General features: G+C 55.7%; 2 protein-coding genes across 2 annotated transcripts; one reads left to right on the top strand and one right to left on the bottom strand.

Annotated features, from left to right (window-relative positions):
• The first annotated feature begins 4,448 nt into the window (after positions 1–4,448).
• On the top strand, positions 4,449–6,835 carry Gdf15 (growth differentiation factor 15). Its single transcript, XM_027932043.2, has 2 exons — positions 4,449–4,698; positions 5,969–6,835. The coding sequence occupies exons 1-2, from the start codon at positions 4,449–4,451 to the stop codon at positions 6,607–6,609; spliced, it is 891 nt and encodes a 296-aa protein (XP_027787844.2). The 3' UTR covers positions 6,610–6,835.
• Positions 6,836–9,537: 2,702 nt separating this feature from the next.
• On the bottom strand, positions 9,538–14,030 carry Lrrc25 (leucine rich repeat containing 25). The gene is made up of 3 exons (XM_027932316.2): positions 13,865–14,030; positions 12,554–13,401; positions 9,538–9,872 (listed from the first exon to the last, which is right to left on the bottom strand). The coding sequence occupies exons 2-3, from the start codon at positions 13,390–13,392 to the stop codon at positions 9,734–9,736; spliced, it is 978 nt and encodes a 325-aa protein (XP_027788117.2). The 5' UTR covers positions 13,393–13,401; positions 13,865–14,030; the 3' UTR covers positions 9,538–9,733.
• Between the last annotated feature and the right edge of the window lie 9,566 nt (positions 14,031–23,596).

The following is a 23,596-nucleotide window of genomic DNA, read 5'->3' as shown; positions in this document are numbered from 1 at the left end:
GAGCTATTTACTAACCCCACTCTTAAAGTGACAGACGCCCATTCCCGACCTGGCAGCTCCACTCTGGGCATGTGCCGTGGAATATTACATAACAAGGGAAAAGGATGAGCCCAAACAGAGAGACCCCAAAACGCCATCGCTCATGAACATGGGCTGAGTGAAGGGCCCCAGACGGGAGAGGAGATTGCAGCTGCTTCTGTTCAGGTCACGGTGGGAAACGGGCAAAGGCATCCATGTTATCTAGAGGTCGGGAGGGTGATGTTAGGGAGGTGTTCCCTGGGGCCAGGAAGAATGTTCTGGAACTTCATCCCCGAGAAGTCTCATGGAGACACCATTTATAAAAATGTCATTGAACTAAACACCTCAGATTGATCCTTTTGGTTTTATGTAACTCATCTTTTTTTGAAGGGGGCATTTCTGGGGATGGAACTCAGGGGCCCTCGACCACTGAGCCACATCCCAGCCCTATTTTGCATTTTATTTATTTATTTATTTATTTTTAAAGAGAGAGAGAGAGAGAGAATTTTAACATTTATTTTTTTAGTTTTCGGCAGACACAACATCTCTGTTTGTATGTGGTGCTGAGGACCGAACCTGGGCCGCACGCATGCCAGCCGAGCGCGCTACCGCTTGAGCCACATCCCAGCCCTATTTTGCATTTTATTTAAAGACAGGGTCTCACTGAGTTGCTTAGCGCCTCACTGTTGCTGAGGCTGGCTTTGAACTCAGGATCCTCCTGCCTCAGCCTCCCGAGATGCTGGGATGACAGGCTTGAGCCTCTGCGCCCCGCTTATGTAACTCATGTTGATGAAACTTTTAAAGCAGGTGGAGGTGCGGACACTCTCCAGGTGTGGGCTGGGACGGAGCCCGGGGAAGAGCATGCGCTTAGCCTGTGGAGACCCCGGGGTCCCTGCCCAGCAGCCTCCAAAAACACCTTAAGCATCATCATCACGAGACTCAGCAATTCTACCTCTGGACACAAACCCAAAGGAACCCAACACAGGGGCATGAATCTTGGTGCTCACGCACTCGCAGCGGCCCAGAGCCACAAGGTGCATGCAAGAGCCTAATGTCCGCCCAGGGTGAGTGCGCCATCCAGGCGTGGTGCCCGGGCCGCAGCGCCCACACCTGCCACAACTAGAGCCCCAAACCACGACGCTCAGCGCAAAGGCCAGAGGCAAAGGCCACCAGTGGGCCACCTCCTTGACATGAACGGTCCAGAACCCACGGCTCCACAGGGACAGAAAATAGGCCAGCAGCTCCAGGGGCTGGTGATGGAATGTTCTGGAAGATTTAAGGCAATGCTTATACTACACGATGAATGTGCTAAAGGCCACTGCATCAGACATTTTAAAAATACTTTTTAGTTGTTGATGGACCTTTATTTTATTTATTCATATGTGGTGCTGAGAGTCAGACCCAGTGCCTCACGCGTGCCGGGCAAGCGCTCCACCACTGAGCCCCAGCCCCAGCCTGCCTCAGACATTTTATGTATTTATTTATTATTTGTTTATCACTCTGTGGTTCTGGGAACTGAACCCGGCCGGGGCCTGGCACATGCCAGGCAAATGCTCTACCACTGAGCCACCCCTCTGTCCTTGTGAAAATTTTATTTGACCACTCGGGAGGCTGAGGTAGGAGGGTCACAAGTTTGAGGCCAGCCTGGCTACTTAGCAAGACCCTGTCTCAAACTAAAACAATAGAAAGGGCTGGGGACTTGGCTCTGTGGTAGACGGGTCCCTGGGTTTAATCCCCAGCACATGAAAAATCTGGCCTCAAACTCTGCGATCCTCCTGCCTCAGCCTCCTGAGGTCCTCACCACACCCGGTGAGTGGTAAACTTTAAAGTGGTGGATGTTGAGTTGATTTTTCATGGTGCTTCATAATTGGGAGGCAGAGAGAAATAGCCTTCTAGGGCAGCCCTGGGGTGACAGGAAACTGCCTCGAGAACCCCAACCCAGCCCTCTCCCTTCTGTGCTCTGGGGACCCAGGCAGTCTGACGGACTCCATGACCCCTGGCCTGTCCTGGGCTTGGGCCCCTTACCCCCAGGAGCCTTTGTTTGAAAAACAAGATTCACCTGACCCACTCTCCACTCGGCCACAGACTGGATAGAATGGACGGGTGTGAGCAGGTGCATTTACTGAGCACCTACTATGTACTCAGAGCATCACATGGGGGACATCTAGAACCCTGCCATGGTCCAGGGGTAACCCCACAGGACAGGCTGGTGCCCGCCTTGGGTGCCAGGCAGGAGCCCACTCGGCGAGAGGTGTGTGCTGGGGAGGGGAGGCCTGCAGGCCCTGGGAGTCCTGGGGACTCAGGGAGCCCCGGAGCTGCTTGGCAGCTCACACCTGTCACCCCCAGACACACTCCTCGTCATGGCCTGGCACAGCGGCCCACACACAGCTGGAAGAGGCCCTGGGCAGTGTGGGGGGCCAGGAGCCCTGAGCATGGAAAGAAGGTGGGGGAGGTGCTCCTTGGCACCCCTGGCCTCCACATCTGATGGCTGGACCTGACTGACACCAGCCCTCCCCGCTGTGACACCCCAGGTCCTCAATTCCCTGCCACCTCCATTCTGGGCCCGGCCAAGAGACTGGAGCACAGAGAAGATGCATTCCTGCCCTCAAGGGGCCCCAGTACCGGGGAGCAGGAGCCAGGGACGGAGTCCCAGGTGGGAGGTCAGCCCTGGCAGAGGATGAGCACTGCTCAGCTGGCGCAGGTAGGGTGGGGGCTGCTCCCTGCAGGAGGGGGTTGGATCAGGGTTTTGAAGAAGGAGTAGGAGTTCTCCCGCGCGGCTGAGTAGCTGTAGTAACGCCCGGTTATTGAGCACTTATTATGCACCTGGTGTCCTCTGCGTTTCGTTTGATCCTCTCCACAGTCTCCATCCCTGTGGAGTCCTCTCCTGCATCTCTCTGTGGAACAAGAGGGTGTCTGGACGCGGCCCAGCTGGGAGTCCCATGACCGCGGCCGTCCCATCTCCGCTATTGAACTTGAAAAGCTGCCAACTTGGGCAGTGTCTCCTTTGCCCCAATGCCACCCCAGAACAGGCCTGGGTCTCGGTGACCCTCCTGACCTGCTCAAGGCCACATGCATCAGGATTACTCATCTCTCCTGACAGGCCACGTGTGGGGGAGTGACCTCGTAGCCTGCCAGCTTTCAGCCTCATCCCTGTGGCACCCTTCATTGAGCGCCTACTGTATGTACCACGTGGGTGGGGGGCAAGGCCAGAGGCTCCTCCTCCCAACCAAGCAGTCAGGATGGAACTGAGAGGCACGTTTCCTGAGCACCTATTATATGCCCAGAGTGTCTCACGGGGGACCTCTCCCCCGCCACAGCACAGTGGTGACTCCATGGGACAGAGGCTGTTGCTGACCTTCGACCTCCAGGGTGGGGCTGGAGGCTTGTCTGGGCACACGCAGCGAGAGGTGGGCAGTGGGTACACGCGGGCACAGGCCCAGCCTTTCTGTGCCTGGGAAGCTGGAAGCAGCCACAGGGGTGGTGTCTGGGGCCAGGAGTCCTGAGCAGGGGGCAGGGTGCTCCTGGGCATCCCGGCCCTCCATGTCCGGTGACTGGGCCTGACTGACACCAGCCCCGGACCCTCACACCTTAGGACTCCAGTTTCCTGCTGCCTCTGTTTTGGGACCAACCAGGAGACTGCAGCACTGGAGAGAAGATGCACTCCTGTCCCCAAAGGAGACAGCGCTAGGGACAGGGGAGGAGGGGAGCAGGCGGATCAGCACCGCTGAGTGGCCAAGGGCAGGTCAGAGGCAGGTCCCTGGAGGAGGGGTTTCTGGAACAGGGTTTTGAAGAGGGAGTAGGAGTTCTCCAGAGGAGGCTGAGTCACGGGAATAGCAGTTTATTGTGCACTGACTAGGTCCCTAGCTGTCCTTGACACCTCATCTGGCCACCTCCTCAGAGAAAGGCCGGTTTCCTGGTGGGGACAGTGAAGCCTGAACTTGCCCTTCCCAGCTTTGACCTTACCCCTCGGCTTCCTTTGTTTTTCACCCTCTTCAGTCTTTGATCCCACGGAGAGGGGCGCGCGGGGGTCCCCCTGGGGGAAGGCCACCTCTTGGCTCCTGCCTGCAATTTCCCACAGTCCTTGTCTTTGCACAAAATCATGTTCCAACAACCCCCGGCTGGGATCCTGTCCCTGCTCGGGGAGGAGCCCGGGCTTGTCCCGGAGACTCTGTCCCCCAGCACCTCCCGGAGGCCCGGGGACTCCCCGCCCAGCGGAGGCCACCGCAGTGTCCGCACAGGGGCAGGCGGGGCGGCAGGCGGGGCGGACAAAGTCCGGGACTATAAAGGCCGCTGTTCAACGTCGCTGTCAAGTCTTGGAGCGCAGCGAGCAGCCGGCCATGCCCCGGCCCGGAGCCCGAGCCTCAGCGACAGCCCCGACAGCGCGGCCCCGGCGGCCCCGGCGGGGACCCGCGCCTCCGCCCCGACCGCAGATGCTGCTGCTGCTGCTGCTGCTCCTGGTGATCTCGTGGCCGCCGTCGGGCGACGCGGTGTCCCTGGCCGAGCAGCGCCGACCCGGCCTCCCGGGGCCATCGGACACCCACCCCGAGGCCGAGCCCGATCCCTGGTCCCGGGAGTTGAGGATGCGCTACGAGGACCTGCGGGCCAGGCTCCGGGGACAGCAGAGCTCGCGCGACGCCGCGCCCGGCCCCGCCCCCGCCGTGCGAATCCTCAGCCCAGAACGTGAGTGGCCCTGGCGACCCCGGGGCTCCCCCGTGTCTGACTGTCCCACGGGCCCAGGCCCCGCCTCGAGGCGCCAGTTTTCCCGCCTCTGAAATGGGTGGGTGGGAACTCTCTGTCCCCTCCGGAGTCCGACGGGAAGGTGGCCGCCACCTGTTTGCAACGGGCCGGGGGCCAGGCTCGCCCCGGGTGGGACCTCAGTCAGGGGCCGCAGATGTGCAAAGCCAGGCTCAGAGATGCCAGGGGTCCCCCGAGTGCGCACAGGGCCTGGGTAGCTCGGGGACCCGGTGGGGAGGCTGGTGCTGTCCCTGCCCAGAGGTCCAGGAGGAGGGATGAGGGAGCAGCGGGGCGGCCAGCGACGAGCAGAACCTGCAGGAGCCGGATCGGAATCTGACGCAATCCCTCATCAAGATGTTGGCGTCGCGGGGCAGGCGCCCCAACAGGGGAGGGAGGTTCTCCCTCTGCGCACCCTCCACAGAGGCTCCAGGGGGCGCCGCTGGGACCCAGGAGGGGTGGAAGCAGGGGTCTGGCAGAGAAGGGCACTTCCCCACACGCCCCCAATCCTTGCCCTGCTGTGTGACTCCTGGTAAATCTCTAGCCCTCGCTGAGCCTAGAGCTGGGTTGCAGGCTTTCAGACGGGTCTCCGCAGACCCTCCACACTTGCACCACCCTGGGGGACTGTGTTTTCCAGACCAAGTCATCTGGAATGTGGGGGGCTTGGTGCTCCTCACTCCTTGGTTTGTAGAATCAGGTCAGACCTCCTGTGAGGTATTTTTGAGCTTAGCTCAGTGGTCTGTGCCTGTAGTCCTAGCTCCTTGGGAGGCTGAGGCAGGAGGATCACTTGAGCCCAGGAGGTCAAGGCTAGCCTGGGCGACACAGTAACACCCAACCCCAATAAATAAATAAATAAATGATTTTTTTTCTTCTTTAATGAGAAGGAAGTAGGCCAAGATTCGAATCTCAGATTCACCGATTATTGGATATACATTCATTCCTTCAAGTGTTTACTGTGTACACTGTGTGCCCGGCACGGTGGCAACCAAGCCAAGAGGGACTGAGATTCTAGGGAAGATGAAGTACTTACCACGAAATAAAACAAGATGGTTGTTATTTAGGTGGCCTAAAGGGATGGGGCACAGCCACGCTGAGATTCCCGGGAAGAAGCTGTGCAAAGGCCCTGTGGTGGGGTCCTGCTTGGTGTGTTGGCAGGATGGTAACCCCTTTTCCTCGCGCACAGTAGGGTGACCAACTCTCTGATCTCTTTTCTTCCCAGTGCGACTCGGCTCCGACGGCCACCTGCACCTGCGCCTCTCCCGGGCCTCGCTGACAGAGGGTCTCCCGGAGGCCTACCGCGTGCACCGGGCCCTGCTCCGGCTGTCCCCGACACAGACGAAGTCGTGGGACGTGACGCGGCCGCTGAAGCGTCAGCTCAGCCTCAGAGGATCCCGGGCACCCACGCTACATTTGCGACTGTCGCCGCCTGCGGACCTGCCACTGGCACTGTCGCCCTCCGCCGGGCCTCAGCTGGAACTGCATTTGCGGGCACGAGCCGCCAGGGGGCCCCGCCGCGCGCGTGCACGAGGCTCAGACGGCTGCCCGCTCGGGCCCGGGCGTTGCTGTCGCCTGCAGACAGTCCGAGCGACGCTGGAGGACTTGGGCTGGACTGATTGGGTGCTGTCGCCGCGTGAGCTGCAGGTGAGCGTGTGCGTCGGCGAGTGCCCCAGCCACTACCAAGCGGCCAACACGCATGCGCAGATCAAAGCGCGTCTGCACGGCCTGAGGCCGGACGCGGTGCCCGCCCCGTGCTGTGTGCCCTCCAGCTACGACCTCGTAGTCCTCATGCACAAGACCGACCGCGGCGTCTCGCTCAGGACCTACGACGACCTCCAGGCCAAAGCCTGCCACTGCGCATGAGCAGCCCCGGCCTCACTTAGTCCAGCGCCTGCGCAATGGAAGTGGCCTCAGTGGTCCCGCCTGTGGAGGGGGCCCGCAGGTCTTGACCGTCAACTCACTCCCGCTGCCTCCCTCCCGCCCTCCCGCTGTATTTATGACTGTATTTATTATTAACTTATTGGAGTCTCTGCCTGGGAGACGCCTGGTGGAAGGTGTATTTATTTAAAACTCTGGATATGTAATAAAAATGGAGCTGTCTGAACTGATTCTTGTCCAGGATGGGGCTGGGTGACCTCGGAAAGATTCGCAACTCCTGGCCTCAGTTTCCCCAGGGGAGCTGGGAGGAGGGAGTGGAAGGGTTTGGAGCGTGGGTGGCAGGATGTCCTTCAAACACCAGCCACCAGAAGCGTTCATGGCCAGGGAGGTCTCCCTGACTGCTCTGGGGATTCTCTATCTCTATATTTTCTTCTGTTTCTGGGACCCTTTGAGGTCTCGGTCTGCCTCTGTCTTTCCTCATCTCTCAGTACTGTTCTCTGGGGGACAGAGGTGGCTCTCTGTCTCTGTCCCAGCGTGGAGTCACCTTTCCAATCACAGGCAGCCCAGAGCCAGGCCCATCTGCTGTGGAGTTCATCATTTTATACCACCACCCCTCCCTGAAGAGACCCACCACCCCTCCTGTTTGTGGCATTTCCTTCCATGTTAATGATACCTCCGCTCTTTCATATAAAAAGAGCAGGGAGAAATAAAGAACACTTTCATGCACATCACATCTCCCAGGTTACATAATTTTCCCACTGAAGAAGGTTCCATAAGCATCTTCTTGGCCTTGCTGAGGTGTGCTGAAGGCAGCACCCCACCTACCAGCCTGTCCCCCTCTGGGCCTTGGAGGGGAATGCTGAAGGGGGCTCTGGAGGGATAGAGGATCTCCAGTGCTGGGAGCCATTAGCCAAGTAGGTATGACAATTTCCTTGCCAGCGTACCCCATGTTGCTGACATGTTGCAGCGACATTGAATGTAGGTGACCTTGCTCAAGGACCAAGGCAGATTAGGGTGTTCCCGGTTTAAGATAATCGTGTTTAGGGCGTTCCCAGTTTAAGTTCCAGGTTTAAGGTTTAAGATTATTCCTCCTGGGAATAGGGCGTATCCTGCTGCCTGAGTTCCCCTTGAGTTCTCACGGGATTCAGACAGTATATTTTGGAGATAGAAGCCCAGTGGAGGTGAATTTGGGCAGAGAACGTGGATTTCCCCAGAACGTGATTGTAGACGGCTGGTGTGAGTTCGGGAATAAAGAGTTGCTGTTTGAATCTACAAGCTGTGTGGTGGCTCGTGATTGTGTGCCCAGCCAGACTGCGGCACTCCAGTAATGAGCTGTGTCCCTGGGAATGCCCCCACTGCCATGGAAGCCAACCTGAATGACAGTAGGTGTCCCTGCATGTATTCAGCAAGTGCCAACTTTGTGCCAGGTTCTGGCTGGGCATGAGGATGCAGCAGTAACCACACAGACAATTGATGATCTGATGGAGTGGGGGAGATGCAGGAGTCTGGAGGGAATCCTGGGGGGCTGGGTGCACGTCAGTGGTGAAGCTCCCCAGGCCTGGACAAGGCCCTGGGTGCCATCCCAGCACCACACCAAAAATCCTAAGAAAGTGGGCACTGTAAAGGAAATGTGTGGAGATTCAACCCTGGTAGTTCACTAGTGAGGGAAGGAAAGTGGGTTAAGAGGGTCAGGCGAGGTGGGGCTTCCTGGCACATACCTACAATCTCAGCTCCCAGGAGGCTGAGGCAGGAGGATCATGATTCAGGCCAGCCTCAGCAACTTGGTGAGGCCCTGCCTCATTAAAAAATTTTAAAAAATGAAATGACTGGGAGCTGGGCACATGCCTTGTAATCCCAGTGACCCAGGAGGCTGGGGCAGGAGCATCACAAGTTCAAAGTCAGCCTCAGCAACTTAGTGAAGCTCCAAGAAACTCAGCAAGACCCCGTCTCAAAAGAAGAAAGAAAAGGGGCTGGGGACGTGGCTCAGTGGTAAAGTGTGCCTGGGTCCGTCCCCAGTACCCAAGGCACTGGGATGACAGGAGAAAGAAAGAGAAAGAGAGAGAGAGAGAGAAAAGGAAGGAAGGAAGGAAGGAAGGAGGGAAGGAGGGAAGCTTCTGGAGCCAGTGTTCACTCCTGTGGGGTTATTGTAGGGACAGATGAGGCAGGGCACCGAGGACAGCAGGAAACATTTGTATTTGGCTGCAGCCAGGCTCAGAGGGCACAGCTTTTGCTGTAATCAATCAATCCCCTGAACCCCAAGTTCAGGGAGTTTCAGAGTTTTATACCCAGCATGTAAGGGGAGGGGCTCAGAAGTTCACAGTCTGCAGAAGTTCACAGAACAGCAGCTTTTTCTGTCGCTGTTCTGGACAAGTTAACCCTTCAAGGACAACACCTGAGAAGGGAGAGCTTCTTGTCCCCTCTCTCTCCTCCCCCTGCCAGCTGTTACCAGGGAGCCCAGTTGGTACCTTATGTAGACCTCTCTGTGAAGCCCAGCTCAGGGCCAGAGGCCTTGTTTGCACGTTTCTACAAAGTACTATACTGGATACAAGTTTGTGGAAACTAGTAAGGGGGTGTCCAGCACCTGGAGTGCTGGTATCTTCCCGGCCAGTGGCCAAGTAAAACAGGAAGTTTCTCTACGTTGAACTCTTTTGCAGAGACTTTTTTGCTGACAGTCCCCAAATCAGCCATGGTGAAGATTTCTGGAGAAGCCCAGTGAAGACTTTTCTGGGGAGAAAGGGGGGGGGGGGTGCCACTTCAGGGTCAGGGCCCAGCCTGGACACCTGGGAAGGGGGCGAGGGCAGGGCACAGGGCAGGGCTGGGGGTGGGGGAGCCTGGGTATCTCAGATGGAGCCCTGGTCTGGGGAGCATGGGAAATGCCCCCAGGAGGAATCCCCAGGCCCTGAGCCAGCAGCGTATGTGTCCCAAAGCATTTATTGAGCACCTCGGCGACATCGAGAGGGGGATGACATGGTGTTGTCAAAGGATGGCCCTTCTCCAGGATGGACCTTCTCTGCCCCCATTGGTCACATGGGGAGACTGAGGCCAGAGGACCAGCTGGCGGTGCCCGGGGCCCCAGCAGGGCCTGGAGGACCAAGGCTCCGCCACCGGCTCAGTGCCTGGGGGTCGCGCGCTCCTCCCCGGCCTGCGTGGCGCGGCGCAGGGACAGCAGGTTGCAGTAGACGGGATGCGAGTCGCCGTGGCCGCCCTCGAAGTTTACATAGAAGTCGCCTTCCTCTGCAGCCTGAGCCCTGGGGACAGACACACGGCGGTGAGCTGGGGGAGGAGGGGGGAGGCACATCTGCCCGACTGAGGTCGCGTTGGCTGAGTGGCACTAAAGGGCGCAGAGGGGGACCGCAGGCCGAGGGCGCGGGCGTCTTCCTCTGGGAGGGAGGAGCCGCTGACTCAGGGACCCGCGGGTTCAGCCTCCGAACCTCGCCTCCCGGACCTGCACCCGCGGTGGGGGTTTTTGGGGGAGGTGGTTGTTTTATTTCTTCCTTCCCTAAAGTCGAGGTAGCTCCCCTTTTTCACATAAAAATTGTAAATTTCAGTTTCCTCTTGAAAAAATCGGAAGCCCTGCAGGGCGGCTGGAGCCTGCCTCAGCTCCTATAAATGGGATGTTTGTCTTGCCGAGGTCCCCTGAAGCAACAGGGGACTGAGGCTCCCACCTAAAAATAAATTTCTGACCAGGCACAGTGGCGCAGGCTGTCATCCCAATGGCTTGGGAGGCTGAGGCAGGAGGATCATGAGTTCAAGGCCGGCCTCAGCAACTTAGCAAGACCCTGTCTCAAAATTAGGGAAAAAAGAAAGGAGGGGGGGGTGGCTTGGGATGTGGCTCAGTGGTTAAGTGGCTCTGGGTTCAATCCCCGGTACATATTAAAAAAAAAACAAAAATTCTGAGTCTGAGTTTTGGCATCCATGGAAGGAGTCAAGGAGTGGATAAGCTGCCTAGAATGTCCAGTTATGGTGAGACCCCGGGGAGAACTCTGTCCAGAAGATCCTAACACCTCCTCTTGATAAAAGGCTACCTTGAGCCAGGGACAGCAGCACACACCTCTCGTTCCAGCTACTTGGGAGGCTGAGATAGGAGGATCATAAGTTCAAGGCCAGCCTGGGCAACTTAGCAAGACCTTGTCTCAAAATAAAATAAAGAAGACTGGGGATGTGGCTCAGTGGCAGAGTATTTGCCTAGCATATGTGAGGCCCCGGGTTCCATTGCCAACACTGCCCAAAACCCCCCAAACATACATACATACATATATATATATATATATATATATATATATATATATATATATATATATATATATATGGCTTGAGGAACTGGGAGATTCCAGGCAGCCCGGCAGGAAGGGAACTCAGGGCTGTTGATGAGAAAGGAGAAAATATGCAAAGCAGTTGCAAATATGGTTCAAAAGCAGAAGTGGTCTTGGGAAGGGACTCGAAGGCATGGACTTCCCACGGCACCCTGTGGGGGACACTCGCCTGGCCCTCATGTCCTTTCAGGACCAACCTGGCCTCCGATAACACCCTGGGTGGAGGCGAAGGTCACTTTCACCCTGTTTTCTGGTTGCAGAAATGGAGGTCCTGGGAGGCCCAGGAATGACGGGCCCAGGTCACATAGTGAGTCGGAAGAGGCACAAGATCAACTGTGACTCCCAGCTCTGTCCATCCTCTGCAGCCACTTATGTGGGCCAAGCAACTCTTACTAAAGTGTGAATGGCTAGCTGGGATGGCCGGCGTGCACCACCACGCTGAGCTGAGCCTCACGTCTTGCCCTCTCAGGAACTGTTGACCATGGAGCCTCTGTTCTTTCCCACCTCGGGGCCTCAACCCTTGAAATTCCCTCCTGGCTCTGTCTCTCTCTCTTTTTTCTCTCTCTTTCCCTCTCCCTTTTTCTTATTGTTGTACTTGGGATTGAACCCAGAGGTGCTTAACCACTGAGACACATCCCCAGTCCTTTTCAAATTTTTTATTTTGAGACGGAGTCTACTAAGTTGCTGAGGCTGCCTTGAGCTTGTGATCCTCCTGCCTCAGCCTCCTGAGCCCCTGGGATTATAGGTGTGTGCCACCGCTCTCTTCTCCAATCCAGGAAAGTTGAGTTCATCTATTGAAGCCCAGTAAAATCTTCTAGAGGCTGGGGCTTTGTGGAGGAGAGGAACCCAGATGACCCGTTTAGCATCTTATGTGTGTCAAAGGAGATGGGAGGGCTGTCCCCATTTTATGGGGACGGAAATGGAGTTTCAGAGAAAGTCTGTGTCACACAGGACCTGAATCCAAGCTGCTCACCACTACCACAGAGCCCCCACTGTCCCTCAGACTCATCCCCTCTCCCCATCCTCTGAAGCCAGAAACTGGGTTTGCAGGTCATAGAAAGGGCGCTGATCCCACACACAAGACTTATGTAATTCTTACCCTAACTCCTTCTGATCTTACAGTTCAGAAGACTGAGGCCCAGAGAAGGAAAGCTACTTGCCTGAGGTCACCCAGGCTGCAGAAGATCTAGGATTTTTTTTCTTTTTTGGTACCAGGGATTGAACTCAGGGGCACGTGACCACTGAGCCACATCCCAGCCCTATTTTGTATTTTATTTAGAGACAGGGTCTCACTGAGTGGCTTAGAGCCTCACTTTTGCTGAGGCTGGCTTTGAACTCGAGATCCTCCTGCCTCAGCCTCCTGAGCCTCTGGGATGACAGGCACTTGTTCACCATGCCTGGCTGGTTTTTGTTTTTTGGGACAGGGTCTTGCTATGTTGCCCAGGTTGGCCTCAAACTCCTGGGCTACAGGGATCCTCCGGCCTCAGTCCCCAGAGTAGCTGGGACTACAGGTGCGTGTCCCCATGCCCATCTGGCAGAGCTGGGATTTGCATCCCGGCTCAGTGGGTCAGGAATGTCACCATGAGCCCCTGCAGGCGAGGCTGGGGGTCACTCACCCATGTCCAGCCCATTGGTGCTTGTCCCCTTGCTGGTCCAGGAATATGTTCTCATAGTCAGGCACAGAGATGCGGTGCAGGGTGGCCCCTGGGGGCTTGGTGCCGAGGCTGCGGCTGCTGTACCGTGGCTGTGAGCCCGAGCTGGGTCTGGAGCCATCCTGAGCACCCCAGGCTTTGCCCGGGCCCAGGCTCTTGGCCCCTCGGCTCCCCCGGAGTCTCCAGACCAGCAGTGGACCAGCGACAGCAAGTCCAAGAAATAGGACCCCACCGGCCGCAATGGCCCCAATAGTCACTGGGGACAGGCCAGGGGCACAGTTGGGTTCCAGGAAGGCTGAGAGGTTCTGCCAGGCCCCAGTGGCCCTGAGCAGGCACTGCGGAGCTTGCTGTCCAGAGCAGTTGCTCTGCCAGACCTGGTGCCAGGGCAGCATGGCACAGCTGCAGTCTGCCCTCAGCTCAAGGCCACAGCGCAGGGCCAGCACCCCGTCCACCCTGCCCAGCTGGTTGCCTGTCACATCCAGGAGCTGCAGCTTGTCAAGGTGAGCAAAGAAGAGCGGCGGGAGCTCCCGCAGGTCATTGGCGGACAAGTCCAGGATCTGCAGGCTGCTGGCGCGGAGAGACTGGTTCGAGGGCAGGCTGGGGAGAGACTGGTTCGAGGACCCGCTCCGGAGCAGGCCACTGAAATTCAGGCAGGTGCCCTCAAACTCCCTAGTCCAGTCCACGGGCATTGGCCCTGAGAACAGGCTGCACGACCATCCCTGATTTCCTGGGTTCAGCAGCAGCAGCAGCAGCAGCAGCAGCAGCGACCGCACCGGCAGCACCCACGCCAGGGCGCCCCCCATTCAGGCAACCTGGGTGGAGAATGGCCCGATTCAAAGGCCTGTGGTTGCCCTCACCCTCCCGCCTCTGTTGCTATCTCAAACCAGCTGCGGCCTCTGCTGAAATAGTAGAATGCAGCCCCTGGTCTGTCGCCCTCTTGGTTGGCTAGGGACTCCAGGGCTCAGTCTTCCCCTCTGCAGAACGGGTACGCGACCGCAGTCCCTCGCGGGCTGGGAAGGCAGAGAGGAGACCCTGCGCTGTCAGCCCCTCCACCCCCGGACCTTCGGGCCCTCGCCGGGTTTCCTCTTTGGGCCCCCTCATTGGCCAAGACGGGACCCTATGCAAATGAGCGGTTGCTCTGGGAACGGCTAGCCCCTCCCCCGGCCCAGCTCAGGGTCTCTCCCAGAACTCGGATCCTGGGATGGGGCTGCGGAAAGGGTCCCCGCTCGGCTCGCAGCCCTTGCCCAGGTCCGAAGCCAAGCGCCTTGGTCTGACCTTTCGGGTCGGGTCCCCGCGCCTTTGCCTCGGCCGTGCAGGAAGCCTCCGGTGCCCGCGAGAGGCTCACGCCAGCGCCGAGCGACTGGAGGGGGTGGCGGCAGGTGCTCCTCAGGCCTCGCACCAGCGACTCTGGGGAAGAGGAACTGGTGGCCGGGTGGAGCGCAGAGGGGAAGACTGAAGATGACAGTATGACCCGCCCTCGGCAGGGCCGCGGGCTCTCAGGAGGGGAGGAGGGGAGGCCCAGGGTCCCACTTCCCTCTTGCTGGAACCCAGTGACCTCACGTCCCCCATCTGGACCTCAACTGCCTGCCACCTCGTCAACAGACTCCCCGATCTCAGTTCAGGTGACTCCCCCTGTGCTTCATCGAGTCACTCAACAAACACGACTCATGCCGGCCTTCGCGAGGGGCCTCAGCCAGGACCCGGGCCTCCAGGGCACCCGCCTTGGGAGAGAACAGCGCTGGACACACACACCTGCTCCGTGGAGTCAGTGCAGGGCCACAAGGAGGGACAGGATCCTGGAAGGCTTCCTGGAGGAGGAGGGGTCAGGATCGGGGCTTCAACACATGGGTAGGAGTTTGCCCAGGATTCCTAGAATCCAGTTGGCTCTCCAAGCTCCAAGCCGCCGGTGTAGACACAAAGCTCCAGCTTATGTTCAAGGGTGCCTCTGGGTTGGAGGGGCTGAGAGGAGGGCTCCTGTGGGAGGGGACATCGTTCTGAGGCTTGGACAATGACTTAAAGTGACTAACAGAAAGGAGCACATTGCAGATTTGAGGCACAAAGACCCCTGGGCAGGAGGAGCTGGTGGTGTGGGCAGGGGCAGGCAGTCTAGGCTAAATGGTGGGGCTTTATTCCCAGGGCCAGCGTTCAATCCGAGGGACAGTGACCAGACTGCAATTGAAGATAGAGTGGGCAGGGGTGACCTGGGAAAGGGTCTCAGCTGCACTGGGGCCCTGGTGTCAGACAGGCCAGGTTCAAATTCATTCCAGCTGCGACTCACTGAGTGACGCCAGCCACTCTGAGCCTCAGCCTCCACATCTGTAAAATGGGGTGATTGCTAATAGGTTTCTCCTGGACTTTGAGAGGATGAGAGTCTACTTCAATCTCAAAGGAATGGTCACAGATTTTGGGCCGAGACCTTGTAGAAGTCTTGGAAATTGTTCCTCGATGCATCTAAATATGCTTGCTCTAGCTGGGTGCAATGGTGCACCCCTGTATTCCCACATCAGGAGGCTAAGGCAGGAGGATATCAAGTTTGAGGCCATCCCCAGTAACCCAGTAAGACCATGGCTCAAAATAAAATCAAAAGGGCTGGGGATGTGGCTCCACGGTAGAGCACCCAGGGTTCAGACCTAGGGGGGGGAAACGAGCTTGCTCTTCATAAGAAAATTGCAAATCACAAATCCCAGCTCTGAGATATGGTTCACCTATCAGATGGGCAAAGACCCAAAAGCACGATGACAGTCTGTGCTGGCTGGACAGTGGGAACGCAGGCGACCCAGAACGGTGCTGGGGAATGTCCCCTTGGGCCCCTCGGCATTGTGAACTGTCCCCTCTTATCAAAGAAGTCCATTCCTGGGGGTTCTCTCTGGTATTTGCAGGTTTGTGCACATCAACCCAGCCAGCATCCCCGCCGCGGGACACCACGGTCACCAAGAGGCACGGAGAGGTCGTGGCTCCAACCTGGCTGAGCCCGGGAAGGGGCAGTGGGAGTGGGGGTGGGGGGTGCTGAGTGACAGAAGCCACACAGTCCTCAGTCTGCAAAGCAGATGCATGGATGCCAGGGGCCAGGGAGGAGAGCGGGAGTGGCCACTAGTGGGGACAGTTTCCTCTTGGATTGAAAATGAGGATCGTGGCGGAACGGAACATGGACTAAATGGCCCTGAAGCGTTGGTTTGTTTGGGCGCGAGGTTGGAACCCAGGGCCCTCCCTGCATTCGCGAAGTACACTCTACCACCCGCCCCGCCCCCAGCCCCAGTGATTCACTTTGAAGTAACTTAAAATGGCCAGGCGAGGGCGCCCCTGAGCCCGTCATCCCAGTGGCTCAGGAGGCCGAGGCAGGAGGATCGCGAGTTCAAAGCCAGCCTCAGCAAGAGCCAGGCGCTAAGCAACTGTCTCTAAATAAAATCTAAAAAGGGCTGGGGATGGGGCACCCCTGGGTTCAATCCCTGGTATCAAAAAATAAAAACAAATAAATAAATTCACCCTACTTAAAAAGAAAAAGGAACAAGGGTTGGGGTTATGGCTCAGTGGTGGCATGTGCGAGACCCTGGGTTCAATCCTCAGCACCACATAAAAATAAATGAACAAAATAAAATAAATGCACTGTGTACAACTAAAAAATAAATATAAAAAAAAGATGAAATAGAAAGCAGAAAAGATGAGAGGCGTGAGATCATTCATCCCAGCTTTGTTTATTATATGGAAACGATCACTCAGAGTTCCTCTCTCCCAGGGGTGATGAGAAGAACGGATCTTTGGGGGCCCTAAGGAAAGACTCACTAGTTTTCTTCAAGTCTATTCTTTTTTTCTTGGGACGCCCGCAGCCACGTGGTGCTGAGGATGGGACCCAGGGCCTCCCATGTGCCCGGCGAGTGCTCACCGCTGAGCCCCGGCCCTATATTTAGAGACAGGGCCTCGCTGAGTTGCTGAGGCTACCTTTGAACTTGAGATTCTCCTGTCTCAGCCTCTAAAGCCGCTGGGATTACAGGTGTGCGCCACTGTGCCCAGCCTCCACAAGTCCTTAATAAGCTCCTACTGTGTACTGGGCATGGGGTCTGAGAGCTGGGGACAGAGGCGTGAACAACACAGATATACCTCTGCCCTGGGGGGGCTCTTGTCACAGCTGGTGGGGACAGGGAAGCTGTGGGATCCAGAATCCATCAGGAAGCAGGAAGTAGAGCAAGCCAAGCGGTGGGAACGACAGAAAGAAACATAGACGCAGGAGGAAGAGAGGATGGTAGCAACTTTTTTTTTTTTTTTTTAAAAGAGATGGGCGTCTCTCAATATTGGCCAGGCTGGTTTTGAACTTCTGGGCTCAAGTGATCCTCCTGCCTCAGCCTCCCAAGTAACTGGGATGACAGGTACATAACACTGCTAATAGCAACTTTTTAATGGTGTGATCGAGGAAGCTCTTATGGAGAAAACAGCTTCTGAGTAAGGAGGTGTGAAAGTGGGAGGACTTCCATGAAAAAGGTCAGCCTGTGCAAAGGTCCTGTGACGGGAACAGACCTGAGTAGGCATCAGATGTCTTCAGGGGTTTAGTTCAGGCTGCTGTAACAAAAATACTATAAACTGGGTGGCTTATGAAGAACAGATATTGCCAGGAGCAGTGGCACACATCTGGAATTTCCAACAACTCATGAGGCTGAGGTAGGAGGATCCAAAGTTCAAGGCCGGCCTCAGCAAATTGGTGAGGCTCCATCTCAAAATAAAAAATAGAAAGGACTGCACCCACCTCCGGTTACCATCCCAAAGGGGACTAGATGTCAACATATCAATCTTGGAAGGGGACACAAAATTTCGGTCCCTAGAACCAAGATAAAAATGCTAAATGGAAAAAAAAAAAAAAAAGTCCATCAAAAAAGTTTCTATATTTCATTTGAATAAAGAAACTGGGTGAAACAAGGAACACAAGGAACAGACACCCATGGTCACCTCTGAGTGGCAGCCAAGGGGACAGAGACCCTCCCTGGGGACCGTTTTACAGTTTCCACCCTAGCGTGTGAGCGCAGTGTCTCATGGAGGCCCTTGATGCCAACCCGGAAGCCAGGCGGCTGGGTGAAGGACAAGCCCTGGGAGGGGGCCGGGTGCCCGGGAATGTCTCGGGCAGCCTTGGGGGGTGGGGTGTCTAGCTCAGGGCCTCTCAGAAAAGGAGGAAATGAGGAAATACGGAAATGAGGGGACATCAGATGCACTGCCACAGAGGGTGGGGGATGGGCAGCTGGGGCCTGGGACGCTAGGTTTTCAGGGGGGGCCTGGGGGTTCTGGGGCCTCCGGGGTCTGGGAATCTGGGGGCCTTGGGGTCTCAGGCCTGAAGGACTTGGAGTCTGGAAGACTTGGGGTCTGGGCCCTCTTGGGGTGGCCCCAGCCCTGCCTCTGGGAAGGGGACAGCTGTGGGCTTTGCCAGGCCCCACCCTGAAGGAGGGAGCTAGGAGGGGGCCAAGGGCGCACCTCTGGGTCCCCTCCCCTCCCCACCTGCCACACCTGGGCCCCAGGCAGGGCCACCTGTCAGCACAGAGATCTCCAAGACTCCCAGAAATGGCTCTAGATAGAGACACCAGGATCTTCCCAGACACCTCCAGGGACACCCAGAAAATCTTCAAGATCCCAGAGCCCCCCAGAGGCCCCCAGAGAACCTAGGGATACACAGACAACCCCAGCAGCCCAGAGAGACCAAGGGAGAGACTTTCCTGGGGCCTCCCAGCTCCAGGACCATCAGTTTGTGATCCCCTCAGTTCAGCGTCATTCAACACCTGGGCTCCCTACCCACCCTGTGCAGGTGCTGCTAGGACCCCCCCACACACCAAGGTCTTGGCCAGGGCTCTGCCCCCAGGGACCCCAGTCCTGATCAGGTCTGCCCTCCCCCTCCTCCCGCCCCTGGCCTCTCTCACTCACCTGGATCAGCCCCTCCTCCCACCCTGAGACCTCTCAGTCAGGTCCCCCTTCCTGGCTTCCTGCCTTGTCCCATCCTCCCTGGGACATCCTCAGGGCTGGGGACTTGGAACACCCTCCCCCAGGTCCAGCTGCTCTGGGAATCCACTCACCCAGAGAGGGTGGAGGGCAGGGGCCAGGCAGGCAGCAGAGGTCCCCAGGTGCTTGAGGAGCTGGAGGTCGGAATCAGAGGCAGGGGTGACCATCAGAGGCCAGACCAGGGCTGGAACTTAGCCAAGGATGGCTGAGGCCCCTTCAGCTCATTCCCAGTGATGGGACCCAAGACCAGGGCCTGAAGGTCTCTGGCCTTGACATCCCCTTCTGTAAAATGACAATAGCCAGCGCGGTGGCACATGCTGATAACCCCAACAGCTTGGGAGGCTGAGGCAGGAGGATCACAAGTTCAGCGACTTATTATTTATTATTTAGAGGCCCTGTCTCTAAACACAAAATAGAGCTGGGGAGGTGGCTCAGTGGTCGAGTGCCCCTGAATTCAGTCCCCAGTCCCCCAAATAAATAAATAAATCGAAGACAATAATAGCGCCGCAGTGTAAGGAGGCTGTGGGGACAGCAATGGGTCTGGAACCACAGTCACCTTTGTGAGCATGAACTAGCACTTGGCCCTGGAAACACTGAGTGATTGACACACGGAGTGTCCAGTGGGGGAAGGGGTGGGTAAACGGTGGCCCAACCTTCCACGGAAATTGCCTTTGGGGGCAAGGCTGGGGTGGCCGGGGCACCGTTTCCCTCCGTCTGCTGGGAGGGAGGCAGGCGCTCGGCCGGCGGGACGTGAGGCTTTAGAAGCCACTAAGTGCCTTGGGGAGGGCAATGGGCGAACTGGTTGGCCAAGCAAGCGCGTCGCACATGCTAAGTTGCAATTCTTGGCTGAGGGCTGATCTGGTCGTAGGTGGCCACAGGGCTCTCGGGGGAGCAGTCGTCAACCTCAGCCGGAAGGAGAGTCGGTCACACGCGCCCGGAGCCCGAGCGCCCTAAGGTGCGCATGCGCCGCGCGGCCCCGGAGCCTGCTGGTTGGCGCCCCCTGGGGGCTCCTTCCCTCCCTCCCTCCCTCCCTCCCTCTCTCCCTCTCTCCCTCTCCTCCCTCCCTCCCTCTTTTAATATTCTTTTCGGTTGTTGGTGGGGTTTTATTTTTTATTTATTTTTTATTTTTTGGTCGTGCTGGGGATGGGACCCAGGGCCTTGTGCATGCGAGGCAAGCACTTTACCAGCTGAGCTATGTCCCCAGCCCTCATTTTTCATTTTTATTTTTTAGCTGTAGATGAACACACAGTAACTTTATTTATTTTTATGTGCTGAGGGTCGAGCCCGGGGCCTCCCTCGTGCTAGGCGGCGCCACAACCCCAGCCCCTTCCTTCCTGTCTCTTTACCTGCCTCAAAGAGCATCCTGAGTCCCCTTCCAAAACGTCAGGCCCTTGGATTCCAGCCTTAGGGTCTGCTTCTCAGGGACACTAAATTAAGACGCTGTACCTCGGGGCTGGGGGTGGCGCTCGGTGGCAGAGCGCTTGCCTAGCATGACTGAGGCCCCGGGGTCCCCCCCCTCCAACAGATGGAGCGATATGAAGGAAAACAGTCACGGGTCGCTTAATGACTCAGACATGTTCTAAGAAATGCGTCATTAGGCCATGGGTCTCACAAACTCAATGGTCACTTGGTGATATAATCTTAGGGGACCAACATCATATACGGGTCTGTCCTTGACCCACATGTCTTTAAATGACATTCTCAAAGGTACTATTTAAACTGGCCCCGTGGGGCACACCTGTAACCCCAGCGGCTAGGGAGGCTGAGGCAGCAGGATGGAGAGTTCAAAGCCAGCCCCAGCAATTTAGGGAGGCACTAAGCACCTCAGGGAGACCCTGTCTCTGCAATGCAAAACAGGGCTGGGGATGTGGCTCTGTGGTTAGGTGCCCTGGGTTCAATCCCCGGTACCAAAAGAAAAAAGAAAAAAGCCCTCTACAGAGTTGACATTTTAAATAACTAGTAGAAGCAGCCAGGTGTTGGTGTCTTAATTAGTATTAAGCCATGTAATCCTCACAGTGGCCTCTCAAACTAGGTGGTGACCTTAGCTCCTTTGTACATATGAGGAAACTCAGGCACAGCATCTTCAAGTCAAGAGTCTACAGCAACTGAAGATCTGCCCAGATCTGCACGGTTGACCCCTAGGCCACACAGCACGCAGAGACAAGAGTGATCTGTCCTCAGGCACTTGGGAAGGTTCCAGAGCAATGCCACTGGCCCCAGGAAAGCTTCATGTTGCTCTGGACACGTGTATTGGCCTTGATTTCACAGTGGTGATTGCCTGGTAGTAAAAAGAGAGATGGGACTTGGGTTAGGGCTTGGCATCCAAGGACGACAGTTCTAGGACCCTTCCAGGACACCAGACTCCTTGGATGCTCAAGTCCCTGTGTAAAGTGGAGTAGTATTTGCATAGAACCTACACAATCCTCCCACAGACCTTCAATCATCTCCAGACTAAAATCCCAGCAACTTGGGAGGTTGAGGCAGGAGGATCCCAAAATTGAGGCCAGCCTCAGCAAATTCATGAGGCCCCGTCTCCAGGTAAAAAATTAAAAAGGCTGGGGATGGAGCTCAGTGGTAAAGCAACCCTGGGTTCAATCCCAGGGTCTCTAGCTGGCTTACAATGATGTGATGAAAATACACTGTGTCCATTTTTGATACAACCAAAATGCTATTCAAATACTTGTTATAGTATATTGTTTAGGAAATGATGACAAGAACGGTCTCTGTATATGTTGGGTAGTTTTTTTGTTCACTTTACCGCTGAGCCACATCCACAGTCCTTTAATTATTATTATTATTATTTTTTTAATAATAATAATAGGGTCTAAATATTATTATTTAGTAATAAATAAATATTAAATATTAAAATAAATAATAAATATTATTATTAAATATTATTATTTAATAATAATAATTAGGGTCTCACTAAGTTGCTTAGGGTTGAGGTTGCTGAGGCTGGCCTCAAACTTGTGATCCTCCCACCTCATCTTCCTGAGTTGCTGGGATTACAGGTGTCCGCCATCACGTGGGGTTCTGTGGGGTACCACCCTAGGGATACTTTCAATCTACAGTGGGCTAATCCATGGAATGTCCGAATATGGAGGGGTATCTGAGTGCACCTTCATTTGCTAGGTTTGATTTAAAACAAAAAGGGTGGGGTGTACATGGGAATTGAACTCAGGGGCACTCAGGGGCACTCGACCCCTGAGCCACATCCCCAGCCCTATTTTGTATTTTATTTAGAGACAGGGTCTCACTGAGTTGCTTAGCGTCTCGCTTTTGCTGAGGCTGGCTTTGAACTTGGGATCCTCCTGCCTCAGCCTCCTGAGCTGCTGGGATGACAGGCGTGCGCCACTGTGTCAGGCCGATTTTCAAAACTTTGGTCAGAATTTGTTCATTCCACGTATATTTACTGAGTACCTTCTGGCCAAACTCCTACCCTTGGGGAGCTGACATTCTAGTAGGAGAGATACTATAAATCATAAAGTAACAAATCATAAAAGAAGTTAGGAAATAATTGTGTGATGGATAAAAAGTTAAGCATCAGGGGGAATCTGTGAGTAGGGTGGGATGTTTTGCAGGTTTTTATTTTTTGGTAGATTTTGGGGGTACATGAGTGTGGGGGGTGCTGGGGAAAGAACGGGGGGGTTTTTGAAGTTTTGAAGTTAGTCAAGGAAGCCCTCTCCAGATTTAAAATGACAACGACCAAACAGAACAAAAAGGAAAAAGAATAGATGTTTTTAGGTGATTCCATAACTGGAGATCTTTTTCTGAATTTTTCTCCTGTGTCATGAAACAATTCAGCACATAAATGTGTAAACACGTATTTGGAAGCCAACCTGGGAACATGGGCAAGATCAGGGGAAGCCAACTAGATTCCCCACCAGAACGTGGGGGTTCCGGGTGGTTCCCAGGGGCATGGGGTGTTCCAACTAAGTTCAGGTTTTGAGTTTTTGCTGCCATCGTGTGGTCATATTTGGAACTGCAGTCCCTGACATAGGCAGGGGGAAAAAACGTCTCCTGGTTTCCTGCGTCCTATCAGGCCACACAGGAATTGAGCAGAGGGGACATCGGTGGTGTTTCATTAATCTTTCCATATTAAATATTTACTGAGTGCCTACTGTATGCCATGACGTGTCCTAGGCATGAGGACACAGCATGGAACAAAGCAAATTCCCCACCTTCATGAAATAACAGGTCACTGGGGACAGAGGAAATAGACGTGCAAAAATTAACAAATAAGATTTCAAGGATGATTCATCAGGGTGATGTAATCCAGAGGGAGGCTGGAGGGCCTTTCTGAAGATGTGTCATTGGAGCAGAGGCCTGAAGGACAAAAGGTCCACATGGGGGGAAGGGTATCCTGAGCAGGAAAGGCAGCTAGTGCAAAGGCCCTGGGGTGTGAATGAGTATATTCAACATGATGGTGGGAAAGTGTTCAGTGCACAGCAGGCAGCTACTCCCCAGTGTTATTACTACCCAGAAGACCTTCAAAGGGAAAGAAGAAAAAAGACTTCTCCCTATACCACTGGGAATAGGAACTTAGGGAGCTATGGAAGCTCCTTCCTTCATCAGTAGGAAGAGGGGCTGAAGTTCTGGAAAAAATAGGTGAAGGAGGGGCGTTGCCAGTTCACCCCACGTTTGGGACTGTGTATCTGCTCCCTGCTGTGTGTCCTCAGACCAGTTGCTCTGCTACTCGGAGTCCACTTTCTCCTTTGCAGAACAGGGATACCTCGGTGCCTGCTGGGAAGATTCAGGGAAGGTACTGAAGCCCTTGGGAGCCTGCTCCTAGTTGAGGAATCAAGGGCTACAGGGGAGATGACCCAGGACGGGCCACGGGGAGAGACAGGGAGGGAAAGAGCCCTGTTGGAGATTCACCCACTAACTGGCAGGCGGTGCTGTGTACTGAGCCTCCCTGGTGCCACTGGGGGATGGTGTGGACACTCGTGTCAGAGTGATCCTGCTTAGTGACGGTGGGGCTGGGCTGTTTATCCATCCGGCGCGTCATTCTGGCTTCCCAGAAAGCAGACAGGGCCC

This window comes from Marmota flaviventris, chromosome 1 (genome assembly GCF_047511675.1).
Source record: "Marmota flaviventris isolate mMarFla1 chromosome 1, mMarFla1.hap1, whole genome shotgun sequence".
Classification (NCBI taxonomy): Eukaryota; Metazoa; Chordata; class Mammalia; order Rodentia; family Sciuridae; genus Marmota; species Marmota flaviventris.
The sequence above is the reverse complement of the archived record's forward strand: the minus strand, read 5'-3'. Positions and strand labels throughout refer to the sequence as shown.

What these genes read in the sequence shown, in the direction of transcription:
- Gdf15 (XM_027932043.2), top strand. Translation starts at nt 4,449, where the DNA reads ATGCTGCTGCTGCTGCTGCTGCTCCTGGTGATCTCGTGGCCGCCGTCG. An exon ending in GCGAATCCTCAGCCCAGAAC is followed by an intron (nt 4,699 to 5,968) that starts GTGAGTGGCCCT and finishes TTTTCTTCCCAG; the next exon opens with TGCGACTCGGCTCCGACGGC.
- Lrrc25 (XM_027932316.2), bottom strand. Translation starts at nt 13,392, where the DNA reads ATGGGGGGCGCCCTGGCGTGGGTGCTGCCGGTGCGGTCGCTGCTGCTG. An exon ending in CACCAATGGGCTGGACATGG is followed by an intron (nt 9,873 to 12,553) that starts GTGAGTGACCCC and finishes GTCTGTCCCCAG; the next exon opens with GGCTCAGGCTGCAGAGGAAG.